Source organism: Falco naumanni, chromosome 5, assembly GCF_017639655.2.
Source record: "Falco naumanni isolate bFalNau1 chromosome 5, bFalNau1.pat, whole genome shotgun sequence".
In the NCBI taxonomy this organism is placed as follows: domain Eukaryota; kingdom Metazoa; phylum Chordata; class Aves; order Falconiformes; family Falconidae; genus Falco; species Falco naumanni.
The window spans coordinates 29,119,407-29,131,663 of record NC_054058.1 but is presented as its reverse complement, the minus strand read 5'-3'; the positions used below and the strand labels follow the sequence as shown (position 1 = coordinate 29,131,663).

At 39.2% G+C, this 12,257-nt stretch overlaps 1 protein-coding gene across 1 annotated transcript in view; it reads right to left on the bottom strand.

Annotated features, from left to right (window-relative positions):
- The window catches only part of TRIM24 (tripartite motif containing 24), a 64,050-nt gene that overhangs the window by 3,538 nt on the left and 48,255 nt on the right, over positions 1-12,257 (bottom strand). Inside the window, 7 exon segments of the mRNA XM_040594040.1 lie at positions 104-253; positions 1,529-1,603; positions 3,004-3,136; positions 6,216-6,529; positions 7,093-7,261; positions 9,237-9,309; positions 10,453-10,585. Of these exon segments, the coding sequence (XP_040449974.1) occupies positions 104-253; positions 1,529-1,603; positions 3,004-3,136; positions 6,216-6,529; positions 7,093-7,261; positions 9,237-9,309; positions 10,453-10,585 (1,047 nt within the window).

Genomic DNA, 12,257 nt, shown 5'->3' with positions numbered 1-12,257 from the left:
TAAGTTTAACACAATAAATCGTGTTGTAAGTTGTACCCCCACTGCAATTTTCTGGAAAGCAACTAAGCCTACAAAACCTGGTAAAAGTATCTACTTTTCTAACCTCATTAAATTCAGCACAGTTTTGGAAAATCAGTCTGAAATCAGCCACAAAATCTTCTGGCTTTGTGTAGAATGAACTGGTCACTTCAAGTCTTTTCTTGATGGTTGACAAGTCCATAGGCTTTTTGATTATTTTGTAGTAATCAGGAACCTAAATGGAGAATAAAATTTTTTAACAAATGCAGTCATGATCATTGTTACTTATTGTTTTACAAACCTTTAGCTCTGAGGAAGAAGGCAAGGTTTAGTCTCATCTTCAAAGCACAATTGTAAGATATAACAATTGTACTTTCAACATACATGCAAACAGTTCCTGGAGTAACAGTGACATCCTAGTTTTGCTGGTAAAAATATACTCCTCCCAATGCCTATTTTAAAATAAAATAAAGACAAATAAAAACCCCCACCTACATTGACTACATACGATAGAGCAAATGATTTGGACATTATTTTTGGACGTAGTCAAATGAGACAACTATTAAGTTTCATTCTCAAGACTACCGTATGATAACTTTGGCAACCCACTCAAAGAAAGATGGTACATGGGTTGCTCAAAAAGAATTTTGGTCATGAAATATGTCCTTGGAAATGGTGGAAAATCTCAGTGATAACAATGACTTCGGCACTCAAATTGTGGTTGTAGGATTAAGGTTTATTCCTTCTTTAGAAATAATTAAAAATTAGAAAATAAGACACGATAGCCAATGATAGTATTTTTATACTTTTTCCCTAACTAGATTCACATTTTAAGATAAATGCTATAATACCTGCACTTAGTAATACATGACTATAATGTGATTAATCTATCTCTTGTGCCATTTCTTATTATCAGACTCTGTGGAATGTTTTTCGGAAAAATTCTTATTCAAATGGAGTAACAATGGTGTATAGGAGCACGTTATTTATTAATGAATTCTTTTCCCATTGACTTGTCTTGAAGAACATAAAAGAGGTACTTTTCGTCTGATCACACAGGTAACTCTTCTGTGCATCCTTGGACTTCTAAAGTACCCAGGTATTGTTTGCCATTTTAAGCTAATAAATTTCAAGTTAATAGTAAGAAATTCAATTTCATATTACTACTGTGGAGCACCCTAATACTCAAAATCAGGTAATTTCTAAAAAACCCAAATGCATCCCAATTCACCTTTTTAGTAGTATCACTCAGCATTGTGAGACCAGCAGACAGTGTTAGAACTCACTTTTTGTGTCTCTTTCTTAGGGAATTTTCATAGTAAATCCCCTTCTCACCTAATGCTTCAACTTTTAACTCCCCTTCAGATAGTTTTAATAAAATTGAACATGTTTAATACGGTTAATGTCTGGGAAACTTGACTTCTGATAACGCACTGTGATAGGACATTAAAATGCCATTAGAAACATGCCAATTATGCTATTAACGTAAAATGGAAAGTGAGATACATACTGTGAGAGGAACTGGATCTTGAAAAGCAAGACTCATTTCATGACAGTAGAGGTAGAGCAGCAGTCTTTCGCACTTCTGTGTCAAGAAAAATATATACCCAAGTAATTAGAGAATCCTACGCGATTTGTTCTGAAATAAACTACAGAAAAATATGAAACAGATGCTCAGTACTCCCTCAGGCCATAAGCAGAAAAGTGAGCACAGAAACTGTATTTGGAAGCAAGATTAACAGTCATAACTAGTGGCCTACAGCATTCCTTCTCTGCAATAGATGCATCATTATCAACTCTCAAATGCATGCTATGAAACCTCATACAGTTACTAACAGTGTTATTCAGCATTTGCTGAGCCCAGCATACATTCCAGGGAATAAAAAAGCATGTGTGGCTCTTAGTGCTTTACAAATATTCAGAGACAGCAATAATATTTTTCCTGATCTGGGTATAACCTCTCTGATAACTGCAAAGCCTGCAGTGCTTTTTCTTAGCAGTGGGAAGGTGTATCTTTTCTTTGTGTATCCAAATATATTAAACCAGATCTTAGGCCTCGAAAGAGATTTTTAAAATAGTTTTTGTGTGATTTTAAGCTTGCTGATCCTTTATCAGAGTATTTACAGGACTTACATTTTCATAGCTTACATTTAAAGCAAAATACGCACAGAGCTAGCTTTTTTCCTTTTAGATAGCAGCACTTGTAAGTAATGGTTCTACAGATAGACTAAGACCCCAAATAAGACAATAATTTCAGTGTATTTACACAAGTTGCCAACTGAAGCCAAGTGATACACTGCTGAAAGTTTCCAATACAGCTCAAAACTGCTTTAAAAAAGTTTTGAATAATAATAAAATAACTACAAAGAAATAAGAAAAATCAAAAAAGGCAAAAACCCCCTCCAAAACTGCCAAGATTCCAAATGATTCTGTCAAGCAGTTCAACTGTCTGCTCAAAGGCACCATTTTTTCTTTTAATTTTTAGGGAAAGACAAGAATTGGGGATCCACTGTTTGCTTTGTAGCTTGTCCACCAGGAACATTCAAAGCTGCCGAAGAGTAGCAGTTATTCCCAGAGACTTGTGTTAATCTCTGCAGGATCAGTATTGCATCTCTGTATATCTTCACTGAGAAAGAACCACCTTGATTTTTTAAAAGGATGTTGATAAAGTGCTTTAAAGACTAAAACCATTAGTTGATAACATCGATCTATGTCAAATTTGGAAAGCACAAAGAAAAAAATTCTCAATGCAATGTGACTGTGTACCAGAGCTCTGTTAGAAACAGCACTTGGTAATTCCTAGAACACAGTCCCAGATCACAACCACTTTTCAGACATCCAAGCATGTGTTGTTCAGCATGAAAGCTGTTATGATCTCTGAGCTTATTTAAAGAGTTTAATTCTCCTTTTTTGCCATCACTTTTTAAAAGATGCATACATTTCAGAATACAAGAGGCAGCAAGACAGTACTCATGTTAGCCTTACCCTACGGTCTATCGGTGCCAAACCCACAGTGTCTTCCAATTTTCTTTTTTCAGAGCTCTGAGCAGGTTTATCACAGTCATATTCAACTTCTGGCTTGGACAAATCCCGACAGAACGTACAAATCCACTCTCCGCTAAAGAAGACAAACAGACACATTGACCTCAGTGGCGTAGCGCGCTCTTGATAAAAGGCTTTCAACACATTTCTGGGTCAGTTCCTCATTTGTGGGGTGATTTTTTTCTGCCTTGCATTGCTTTGTCCTTGCTGTTTTTTTAAACACTACAAAAGGCAAAGACTGCTGGTAAAAAAAGCTTTATTAGAACTTTGTTTCCTTTTTAATGCCACAGGCATCATCAGTGATGTCATAACAGAAAAATGGGTTTTCATAATAGACAGATGGTGTTTATCTTTGTCAGTACTGAACTTTTCCACTTGAGCATACAGGATTCAAGCAAAGCAGTATTAAGAGCTCTGTTTCCTATCTACAGACTGAAGGAATCATATAGGCCAAACAGAAGGAAAAGTGTTAATATGATATGGCAAGAACTATATATTCTTTCTACAAGCTTGATCTACAACATATTACCGCTCTACATAGATCACCCTAGACAAGATTTTTTTTTTGAAAACTGGAAATACTTTACTCCCTAAAACTTCCAGATGTGCCTGATAATATCAGCTGGTCTAGGAAAATCCTATAAATTTAAATGACAGCATTAATATTATGAAAAAATTAGTTCTGCAAGCTACAGTCACTGATTCTCTATTACAATTTGTGAACGTCTAAGTTTTGAAAAATGTATGAAGAGTCCATGTTTTTAATATAGTTCTCCACAAACAAAGCAACTTGCATGGCTGCAGAAAACCACAAGAGGGCTGAATTGTACTTCTGAGACTGCAGAAAGAATTCAGCAATAACCAGTTAGGCGATCTAACTGCATGTGTTTACTCAGAGGTGTGTTATAATAACATCTTTGTAAATGGGAAATAGTTTCTGCAGCACCTTTTAATTCATTTCGATAGTAAGGCTGAAGACCTTTAAAGTTAAAAGAAAAAAAATCTTATTGTTTTTTATTCAGAGTAATCCCAAGACTTCCACCATGTGCTAGTTTTAGCATACAGTAGTGGTTAAAGGGCATTTTACCTCAGAGACTTATACCTTCTAATGTCTTAACTTGATGAAGTTACTTATATGACAGCTTCACCCCTGTGATCGGGCTAGTATCACAGAAATGATGTAGTAGACATACAAAAATTGATACAGGCCATGATCTAAAGATCTTACGACAGAAGAAAATAAGAAACACAGGAATGATGGAGGAATGACGTATTTAAATATCCAAGAATCAGGAAGAGTGTGGTGGGTTGGAGTGAAGAAAAAAAGATGCAGTGACCTTGTGAATCTATAGGGAAACAGTGATAGGACAAGGGGTAATAGTTTTAAATTAAAGGAAGGTAGATTCAGGCTAGATATAAGGAAGAAATCTTTTATAATGAGAGTAGTGAAACACTGGAACAAGTTGCCCAGAGACGCTGTAGATGCTCCATCCCTGGAAACATTCAGTCAGGTTGGATGGTGCTTTGAGCAACCTGATCTAGTTGAAGACATCCCTGCTCATTGCAGGGGGTTGGACAAAATAACCTTTAAAGGTCCCTTCCAACCCAACCCATTCTATGATTCTATGAAATTGTTTTATTCACCTGAAGCAAGAACAAAAAGCAATTATGAAAGAAGTAGCCTGACATTGCTGACGTAACAAAAAAGGAATTATTTTGTGTGTTTAAAGGAACTAATGCTAAGAGACCAAAGTTTGTTAAGCAGACAGCTACAGCTGAAAAAAACCCCAAACCAATCCACAAAGATGAGAACAAAAACCTCATACATATGAAGCCAGGAGGAAAGAAGCTAATTGTCGTTCTGAAGCCCAGGAAAACACGCACTTGTATTAATTAATATGTACGTTTACAGATCTGAACACTTGTCAGAAAAGTTGGTTTTGGCTCCCTTGCCCCTAGACATCGTCATTTCAGTTTCCACAGAACAATCCAGTAAAAAAGAGACATTTTAAAGACTTAATTCTTGAAGCTTTAATTTTAATAAAAACAAAGACTTGTAAATACGTATTTATCTACCTGCTTAAAGATTTTTTTTTTGTCTTGTCAGAAAGGCACAAATGTTTATGTGTTTACTGTAACTTTACTGAGTTTTGCTTATGGCTCAAAGCTGTAACATAGTCAACCTTTACTTTTTTAAAAAATATCAACTCTAAAGTTTCAAAAGGTAAGAACAACATTTTATGCCATTGAATAGTGGCATAAAATTATGGCATTGAAATGCCATTTCAAGTGACATTTAAAAGAGCAGGTATACTTGTGGAAGTATGCTAGTTCAGAGTAGCACAGAGATGATAAATGTATGAAACTAAGTTGTTACCCAAATATTTTACACCAGCAAACTATGCTGACATTTAATAAGTAAAGCTAATATTTATAAAAGCATTAAACAATGAGCATGTTATGACAGATGTTTTTATCCTTTAATACTAATAAGCTTATTGCATGGCATTTCCAAGTTGGAACATTGCTAAATGCCATTTATTTTAATCAAAGACACTAATTCCAGAAGCAAATGTCAGTAATGCTTATAACCACAACCTATTTAAGACTTTATTTTGAAACTCAAGAAACTGAGTAGTTGTTTTGTAACAGCCAATCAAGAAAGCCTACTGCTTGTTTCAGCATCGAAGGAGATGTTACTAGAAGACGTCAGTCACTACATCTGATGCTTGGAGTGTAGTCATGTTTAGCACTATAGTAAATAATATATTTAATATGATATTAGCTTAGATATTTCTATTATTATCATTATTGTTATTATTGGAATGTAAAACCTTTCTGTCACTCTTAAAAAATTTTATGACAGATTGGTAATTCTGTGGCCCAGTTTTAATAATAGATGCCCTAGATTTAAGTGATCTTGCTTAATTGTCAAACTAGTGAAGAATTTTGTTATAGATTTTGCAGTCACAACAAAGTTAAACTGAAGTTTCAATATAAATTCCAATTTTCACCAGTTAATAAAACTTCTGGATTCAAGACTTCAAAGATGACACTGCTCCCTTTGAGACTGACACTGCTTGTACTGGGTTTTCCAATGCAAAGCTTATGTCTTTTAATGCAAGTTTAGATGGAATTAAAGGGGTCATAATTACCTTGGAAAGCTCATCAATGTAGGGACGTGACAAGAAAGATGGAACACTTTGGGACACTTCTCACAGCAAAGGAGCTCCCCTCCATTTTGACATACTGCACACCAATCTTCATTGGGATCATCCTCTTTTCTGCCCTCCCCAGTGTGGGAGGGTCCTATCCACCCTGTCTTCCCACTGGATGTGTTCTCCTGCAGTATCCCTGGCTGATCATCTGTGCTGTCTGGTGCATCTGTTCTTACGACCGCTTCATCAGAAGTGGAATTATGATTGCTATCTAACAGCAACGAAGTAAGTATGCTTCTTGAAAAGGTGGCCTGCAACAAGAAACGAAGGAAGCCAGGCTGTAATATTTATGCACATTTACATGACCCCAACAACAAGTAAACTGACCAGAATAACAAACTTACATGCAAGCAGCCATACAAGTTTGCAACATGCGTGCAAAAATTACTATCATACTATAACATCAGATAACTAACCACAAGAAATTAGCTATGAAAGGCTATTTACTGCTCTACTAATTAAAAACCTAATCTGCGGTGCCCCCAAAGTCTAGCGACCTTATTTAAGTGTATTACTGCACGATGATTAGAAAGACTTCCTAGCACCACACGAAAATATGATGTTTACAAGCTATTTCCTGCCTGCCTAGGTTTTCAATGGATAAAAGCAGCGTGATTGCACCAGTTAATTATTTGAACTGGCAGAAGAGCTAGTTTGATTTTGACTTTCACCTCTTCTTTTTACTTAGCTTTATGGTTTTCCCCTGAAGAACAGGGGATTATTAATAAACAGATTATGAATAAATTATTTTATTCCTCATAAATGCAAAATACCCTCCAAATAGAAAGGAGATCTTTATAACTGTTAATATTACATTTCGAGGCCTGGATTCCTCATCCGTTTCTTGCTTCACTATAACAATTGGGAAATCAAAGTTCTCATTTGGTGCACTTGATTCCTGTTTAATTCTGATCGGCTCCAACATAACAACCGGGACTTTGTGTGTAGAATCAGCTCCTGGTGGCCTGCTGGAGGAGCCAGAACTGTAAAGGACAGAAAGAGGCAGGAAAAAATGGAAAATAATAAGAGTCAAACCTGGACACCTTTTGTACACTGATGCTTTCCAACACCTCAGGATGCTAATCCATTTTGCCGCTTTGAATCCTGAGCACTACAGTATTACTATTACAGAGTACAACATCCAAGTTTATTTACATTACAAATTAAAGGCATTACAAAAAGGGAAAATTTTAATGGCGCAGTTTCAGAACTAGAGAATTATTCATGGTTTGACTTCCTGTTACTGCAAGATTTGCAGATAATCTCCATTTCTTTTACGTCATAGACAAAAAAGCACTGCTAGTGAACATCAGCCCACTTTGGAGGAGATGCAGTTGTATTTCGGGGAAGGTCAGTGTTTCTCCAGAGCTGAACTGATCATTGCAAACTGCACAATAGAACAAGCTAGATAAAACACATATTTAAAGTTTCTTGGAAGAGTTTCTCACAGCCTTGCAGGTCTGCCTAAACTGTGGCCCTACTTTTAGAACTAGATCTGTCTTGCATCATGTGTTTAGTCATAGTAGGATGAGAATGGACAATCAACCTCAAAAATGCCACCTTAATTTTTTTCTTCATAATAACAAAGAATTTTAGATCTAATAAAATTCAAGCAGTAGCAGATAGAATCACATTTTCTAAATGCAAGTAAAAGACTCTTCAAATATTTAATCATTTCATAAGAATCCTTCACAGAATTTACCACATAAATGGAGTAGAGCAAAGGGTATTCTATATTAAAAAGCATCTGCATTTCCAATTAAAGTAGGATGGATGTCATCTGATTTTTCTCTGCATGAAAAATTAATCTCATGTCAGATGCATGCTCTAATTTATTGGAACACATTAATGGATCTGCACTCTTCAAACAACACGGTGTAAATCTATTTGTTCATTAATATTCCATCACTAAGGGATAAAAAACATTTGTGTAGACTCACAGTAGATATCTAGTGCTCACTTAACTAACTGTATTATGGCAGAAAATTCTTAATAACTTTATTTGTAACATTAGTTTCTTAAATCTGAAGTAATTTATAGTTCCAGGAGGACTTTCAACATGCAACTTTTTCCTTTAGCTGATTTTTCCAAATTTGAAACCTAATTTAGAATTGACATACTTTCAATAACACCAACTTAGCCATCATTTACAGAGTTAAAACATTTTAAAATGTGCTAGTAATACATTACAAATGAAATTAATGCTTTTTGAATGCAAGGAGTGCTGTAATAACCATCAGGCCTGGCCTGTTAACAGAGGTGGTGGGTGTCATGGTTTAACCCCAGCCACCAACTCAGTACCACACAACTGCTCGCTCACTTCCCCACCACCTCCTCCCCCCCGGCTGGGATGGGAGAGAGAATCAGAAGGTGGTAAAACCCATGGGTATACATAATAACAGTTTAATAACTGAAATAAAGTAAAAATGATAACAATAATTGTAATGAAGAGGAGAGAGAGAGAGAGGAATAAAACCCAAGGAAGGGGAAATAACCCCCAAGTGATGCACGATACAACTGCTCACCACCCACTGACCGATACCCAGCCAGTCCCAAAGCAGGAGTTGGCTGCGCCCAGCCAACTCCCCCCAGTTTATAAATGCTGAGCATAACGTTCTATGGTATGGAATATCCCTTCGGCTAGTTCAGGTCAGCTGTCCCGGCTGTGTCCCCTCCCAGCTTCTTGTGCACCTGCTCACTGGCAGAGCATGGGAAACCGAAAAGTCCTTAAGAGTAAGCACTACTCAGCAATAACTAAAACATCAGTGTGTTATCAACAATATTCTCACACTAAACCCAAAACACAGAACCAGCTACTGGGAAGAAAATTAACTCTATCCCAGCCAAAACCAGGACAGTGAGGCAAATTGACTTCTATATACATTAATGAGAGAAGAGATTGAGGCATGTTGTATGGAGGTGGAAATTACATTTTCTTCTCTCCCACTCTTTCCTTACCTCTCTCTGCTCCCAACACTGGAGGCACTGGGTGAACGAATTGGAGGGTGTATGTTTGTCACACTGACTCCTCCTAGGACAGAAGAATCAGATTAGAACAAAACACAGTTCTGTGCCACGTCTGAGATTTGACTCAGAGAACTAAAACAGGTTTTGGGGAAAATTTCTCCTGCAGTGTCATTTATTTAACCCATATCTCATTTAAACAAATTTATGAGAGGATGAGAAGCATGGGATAATAGAGGGAAGGAGAGGACTAAAAAAGGGCGCACTGCATGTAAGCAGGTTGATGGGTCAGTACCTTTGCCTGGCTGACCACTCCACCTGACTGCTGCAGTTTGTTTTTTGTCTTACCTTATTACATTCTAGGAGAGCTGCTAGGAAACTTTAAGCCAGATGAGCCAGCAAGTAGGAACTCTGGGACCAGGTATGAGAGAGACCAAAGGTCTGGGGACCAGATAGCTGAAAAGACTTGTGAAGGACATCTTTGCTGAGCATTGGTCCTGAGAAACCAGAGTGGGCTGTCTGTGAATGCATTATCCTCCTGTCTCAGCTAATCTGCCCAAGTGTGTGAATGCCGTGCAAGTACATGAACGTTACACGAGTGCTTATTGGGAATTCATGTTCACTACATGAGCATAGCCTCACTACAGATCAGATCAGGAAATGGGAGTAAGGAGCAGCTGCTGATTGCCACCAGGCACGGTGACAGGAATCCCCTGGGTCCTTCAAGTCTACCACATTTAGCTACACGTAACAGTAACTTCTCTGGTCAAGTTCTGTCAGTGCTGCTCTACCCTTCCAGTGAAAAAAATTTTCTAATGTCCAACGTGAACTTCCCAAGTCACCATTTGTAGCCACTGTCTCCTGTTACATCCTGTCTTGCTTTTTAAATACTTGCCTCTTACCACAGCTTCTAGGTTTTCATTTGGAGTAACCCTAAGATTGCCGTTTTTCTATGGATTTCTATGCAATTTGCTGAAATCTGCTGGTTTTCCCTCCATGTTTTTTAAGATCTGGGCACTTACCTTTTGTTCACAATGCTAAAATAGTCTCTTTACCTCCTACGAGGATTTCTACAACTTTGCCTTCATTTTCATATTTCTTGTCTTCAATATAAAATACAAATAACTAATTCTGATATCAGTGTTTAAATGGCTGCATTAGATTATTCTATTATAATACTCAACAGAAAATTGCACCACATTCCAATTACCTGAGAGGCCTGGTGATGGTACCGATGAATTTGGTGACTGCACAGTTCTGTTCAAAGGGGGTTTTGGCTGATTCTGCTCTGCCGTGCCATCCTTCCTTACGTTATCCAGTGTGATGTTTCCTGAACAATCAATCTAAAACACGGGGAAGAGAGGGGAAGCAGTTAGTGTTGAGAGGGGGGGAAAAAAATCCCACAACAAAATCCCACCCCATGCCTCTGCCATACTGTTATTTTGAAGATAAAAACCAAAAGGCATTCCACCTAACTTAGGCACCCAAAAATTGAGGCGGTTACTTTAAAACAGATCATCTTACTTTCTCTAAAAAGAAAAGAAATGCCCAAATCTAGTGCTTCATTTTAAGATCAGATGATTCTGTAAGTGCCAATTTTTCTCCATCAGCTACAGAGAAGGCTTACATCAGACAGGTAGCTTTCACACATTGAAGTAAGAGATGTATTCTTATCTCCACACCTTCTTTTGACATGTTCATATACTCTATATATACACTCTATAAAAGCAATATACCTTAATCCACCAGTGTTTGACAGGACTGGAAAAAACCTCAAAGGACATCCTTATACATGAGCTCAGGAATTGTGGATTAAATGAGTGGGCAGCGAGCTGGGCTGAGAACTGTCTGAATGGCAGAGCTCAGAGGGCTGGACCAGCAGCACAGAAGCCTGTAGCCAGTGGTGTTCCCCAGGGGTCAGCACTGGGTCCGGTCCTGCTCAACTGACCATCAGTGACCTGGATGCAGGGACAGAGGGTGCCCTCAGCAAGTTTGCTGAAGATACGAAGCTGGGAGGAGCAGGTGATACAGGTGATACACCAGGGGCTGCGCTGCCATTCAGCGAGACCTGGACAGGCTGGAGCGTTGGGCAGAGAGGAACCTGATGGGAGTTCACCAAAGGCAAGTGTAGGGTCCTGCCCCCAGGGAGGAACAGCCCCACGTACCAGCACAGGCTGGGGCTGACCTACTGGGAGGCGGCTCTGCGGAGAAGGACCTGGGAGTCCTGGTGGACAGCAAGTTGCCCACGAGCCAGCCATGTGCCCGTGTGGCCAAGGTGGCCAGTGGGACCCTGGGGTGCATCAGGAGGAGCGTGGCCAGCAGGTGAGGGAGGTGATCCTGCCCCTCTGCTCTGCCCTGGTGGGGCCGCACCTGGAGTGCTGTGCCCAGTGCTGGGCTCCCCAGTTCAAGGGAGACAGGGAACTGCTGGGGAGGGTCCAGCAGAGGGCTGCCAAGGTGATTAGGGGACTGGAGCATCTCCCTGGTGGGGAAAGGCTGAGAGAGCTGGGCCTGTGGAGCCTGGAGAGGAGAAGGCTGAGGGGATCCTATCAGTGTCTACTAATATCTTAAGGGTGAGTGCCAGGAGGATGGGGCCAGGCTCTTTTCAGTGGTGCCCAGTGACAGGGCAAGGGGCAATGGGCACAAACTGCAACAAAGGAAGTTTCCATGAGGAAAAACTTCTTTACCTTGAGGGTAACACACCACCAGAACAGGCTGCCCAGAGAGGCTGTGGGGTCTCCTTCTCTGGAGACATTCAAAACCGCCTGGATGTGACTGTGCAACCTGCTGTGGGTGAGCCTGCTTTAGCAGGGGTTGGACTAGATGATCTCCAGAGGCCCCTTCCAACCCTGACTGTTCTGTGACAGTTCTTTCTGTCCCACATACATTCTGGGCAGGTGCCATGCATATTGACTCAAAATGCAAACAGCAAACCAACACTTGCTCTTTCCACCCACAGCCCAGGCCAGACAACTGAACTGTCGGGCTCCCAATTTACCATTCTAACTTTCTGTAAAA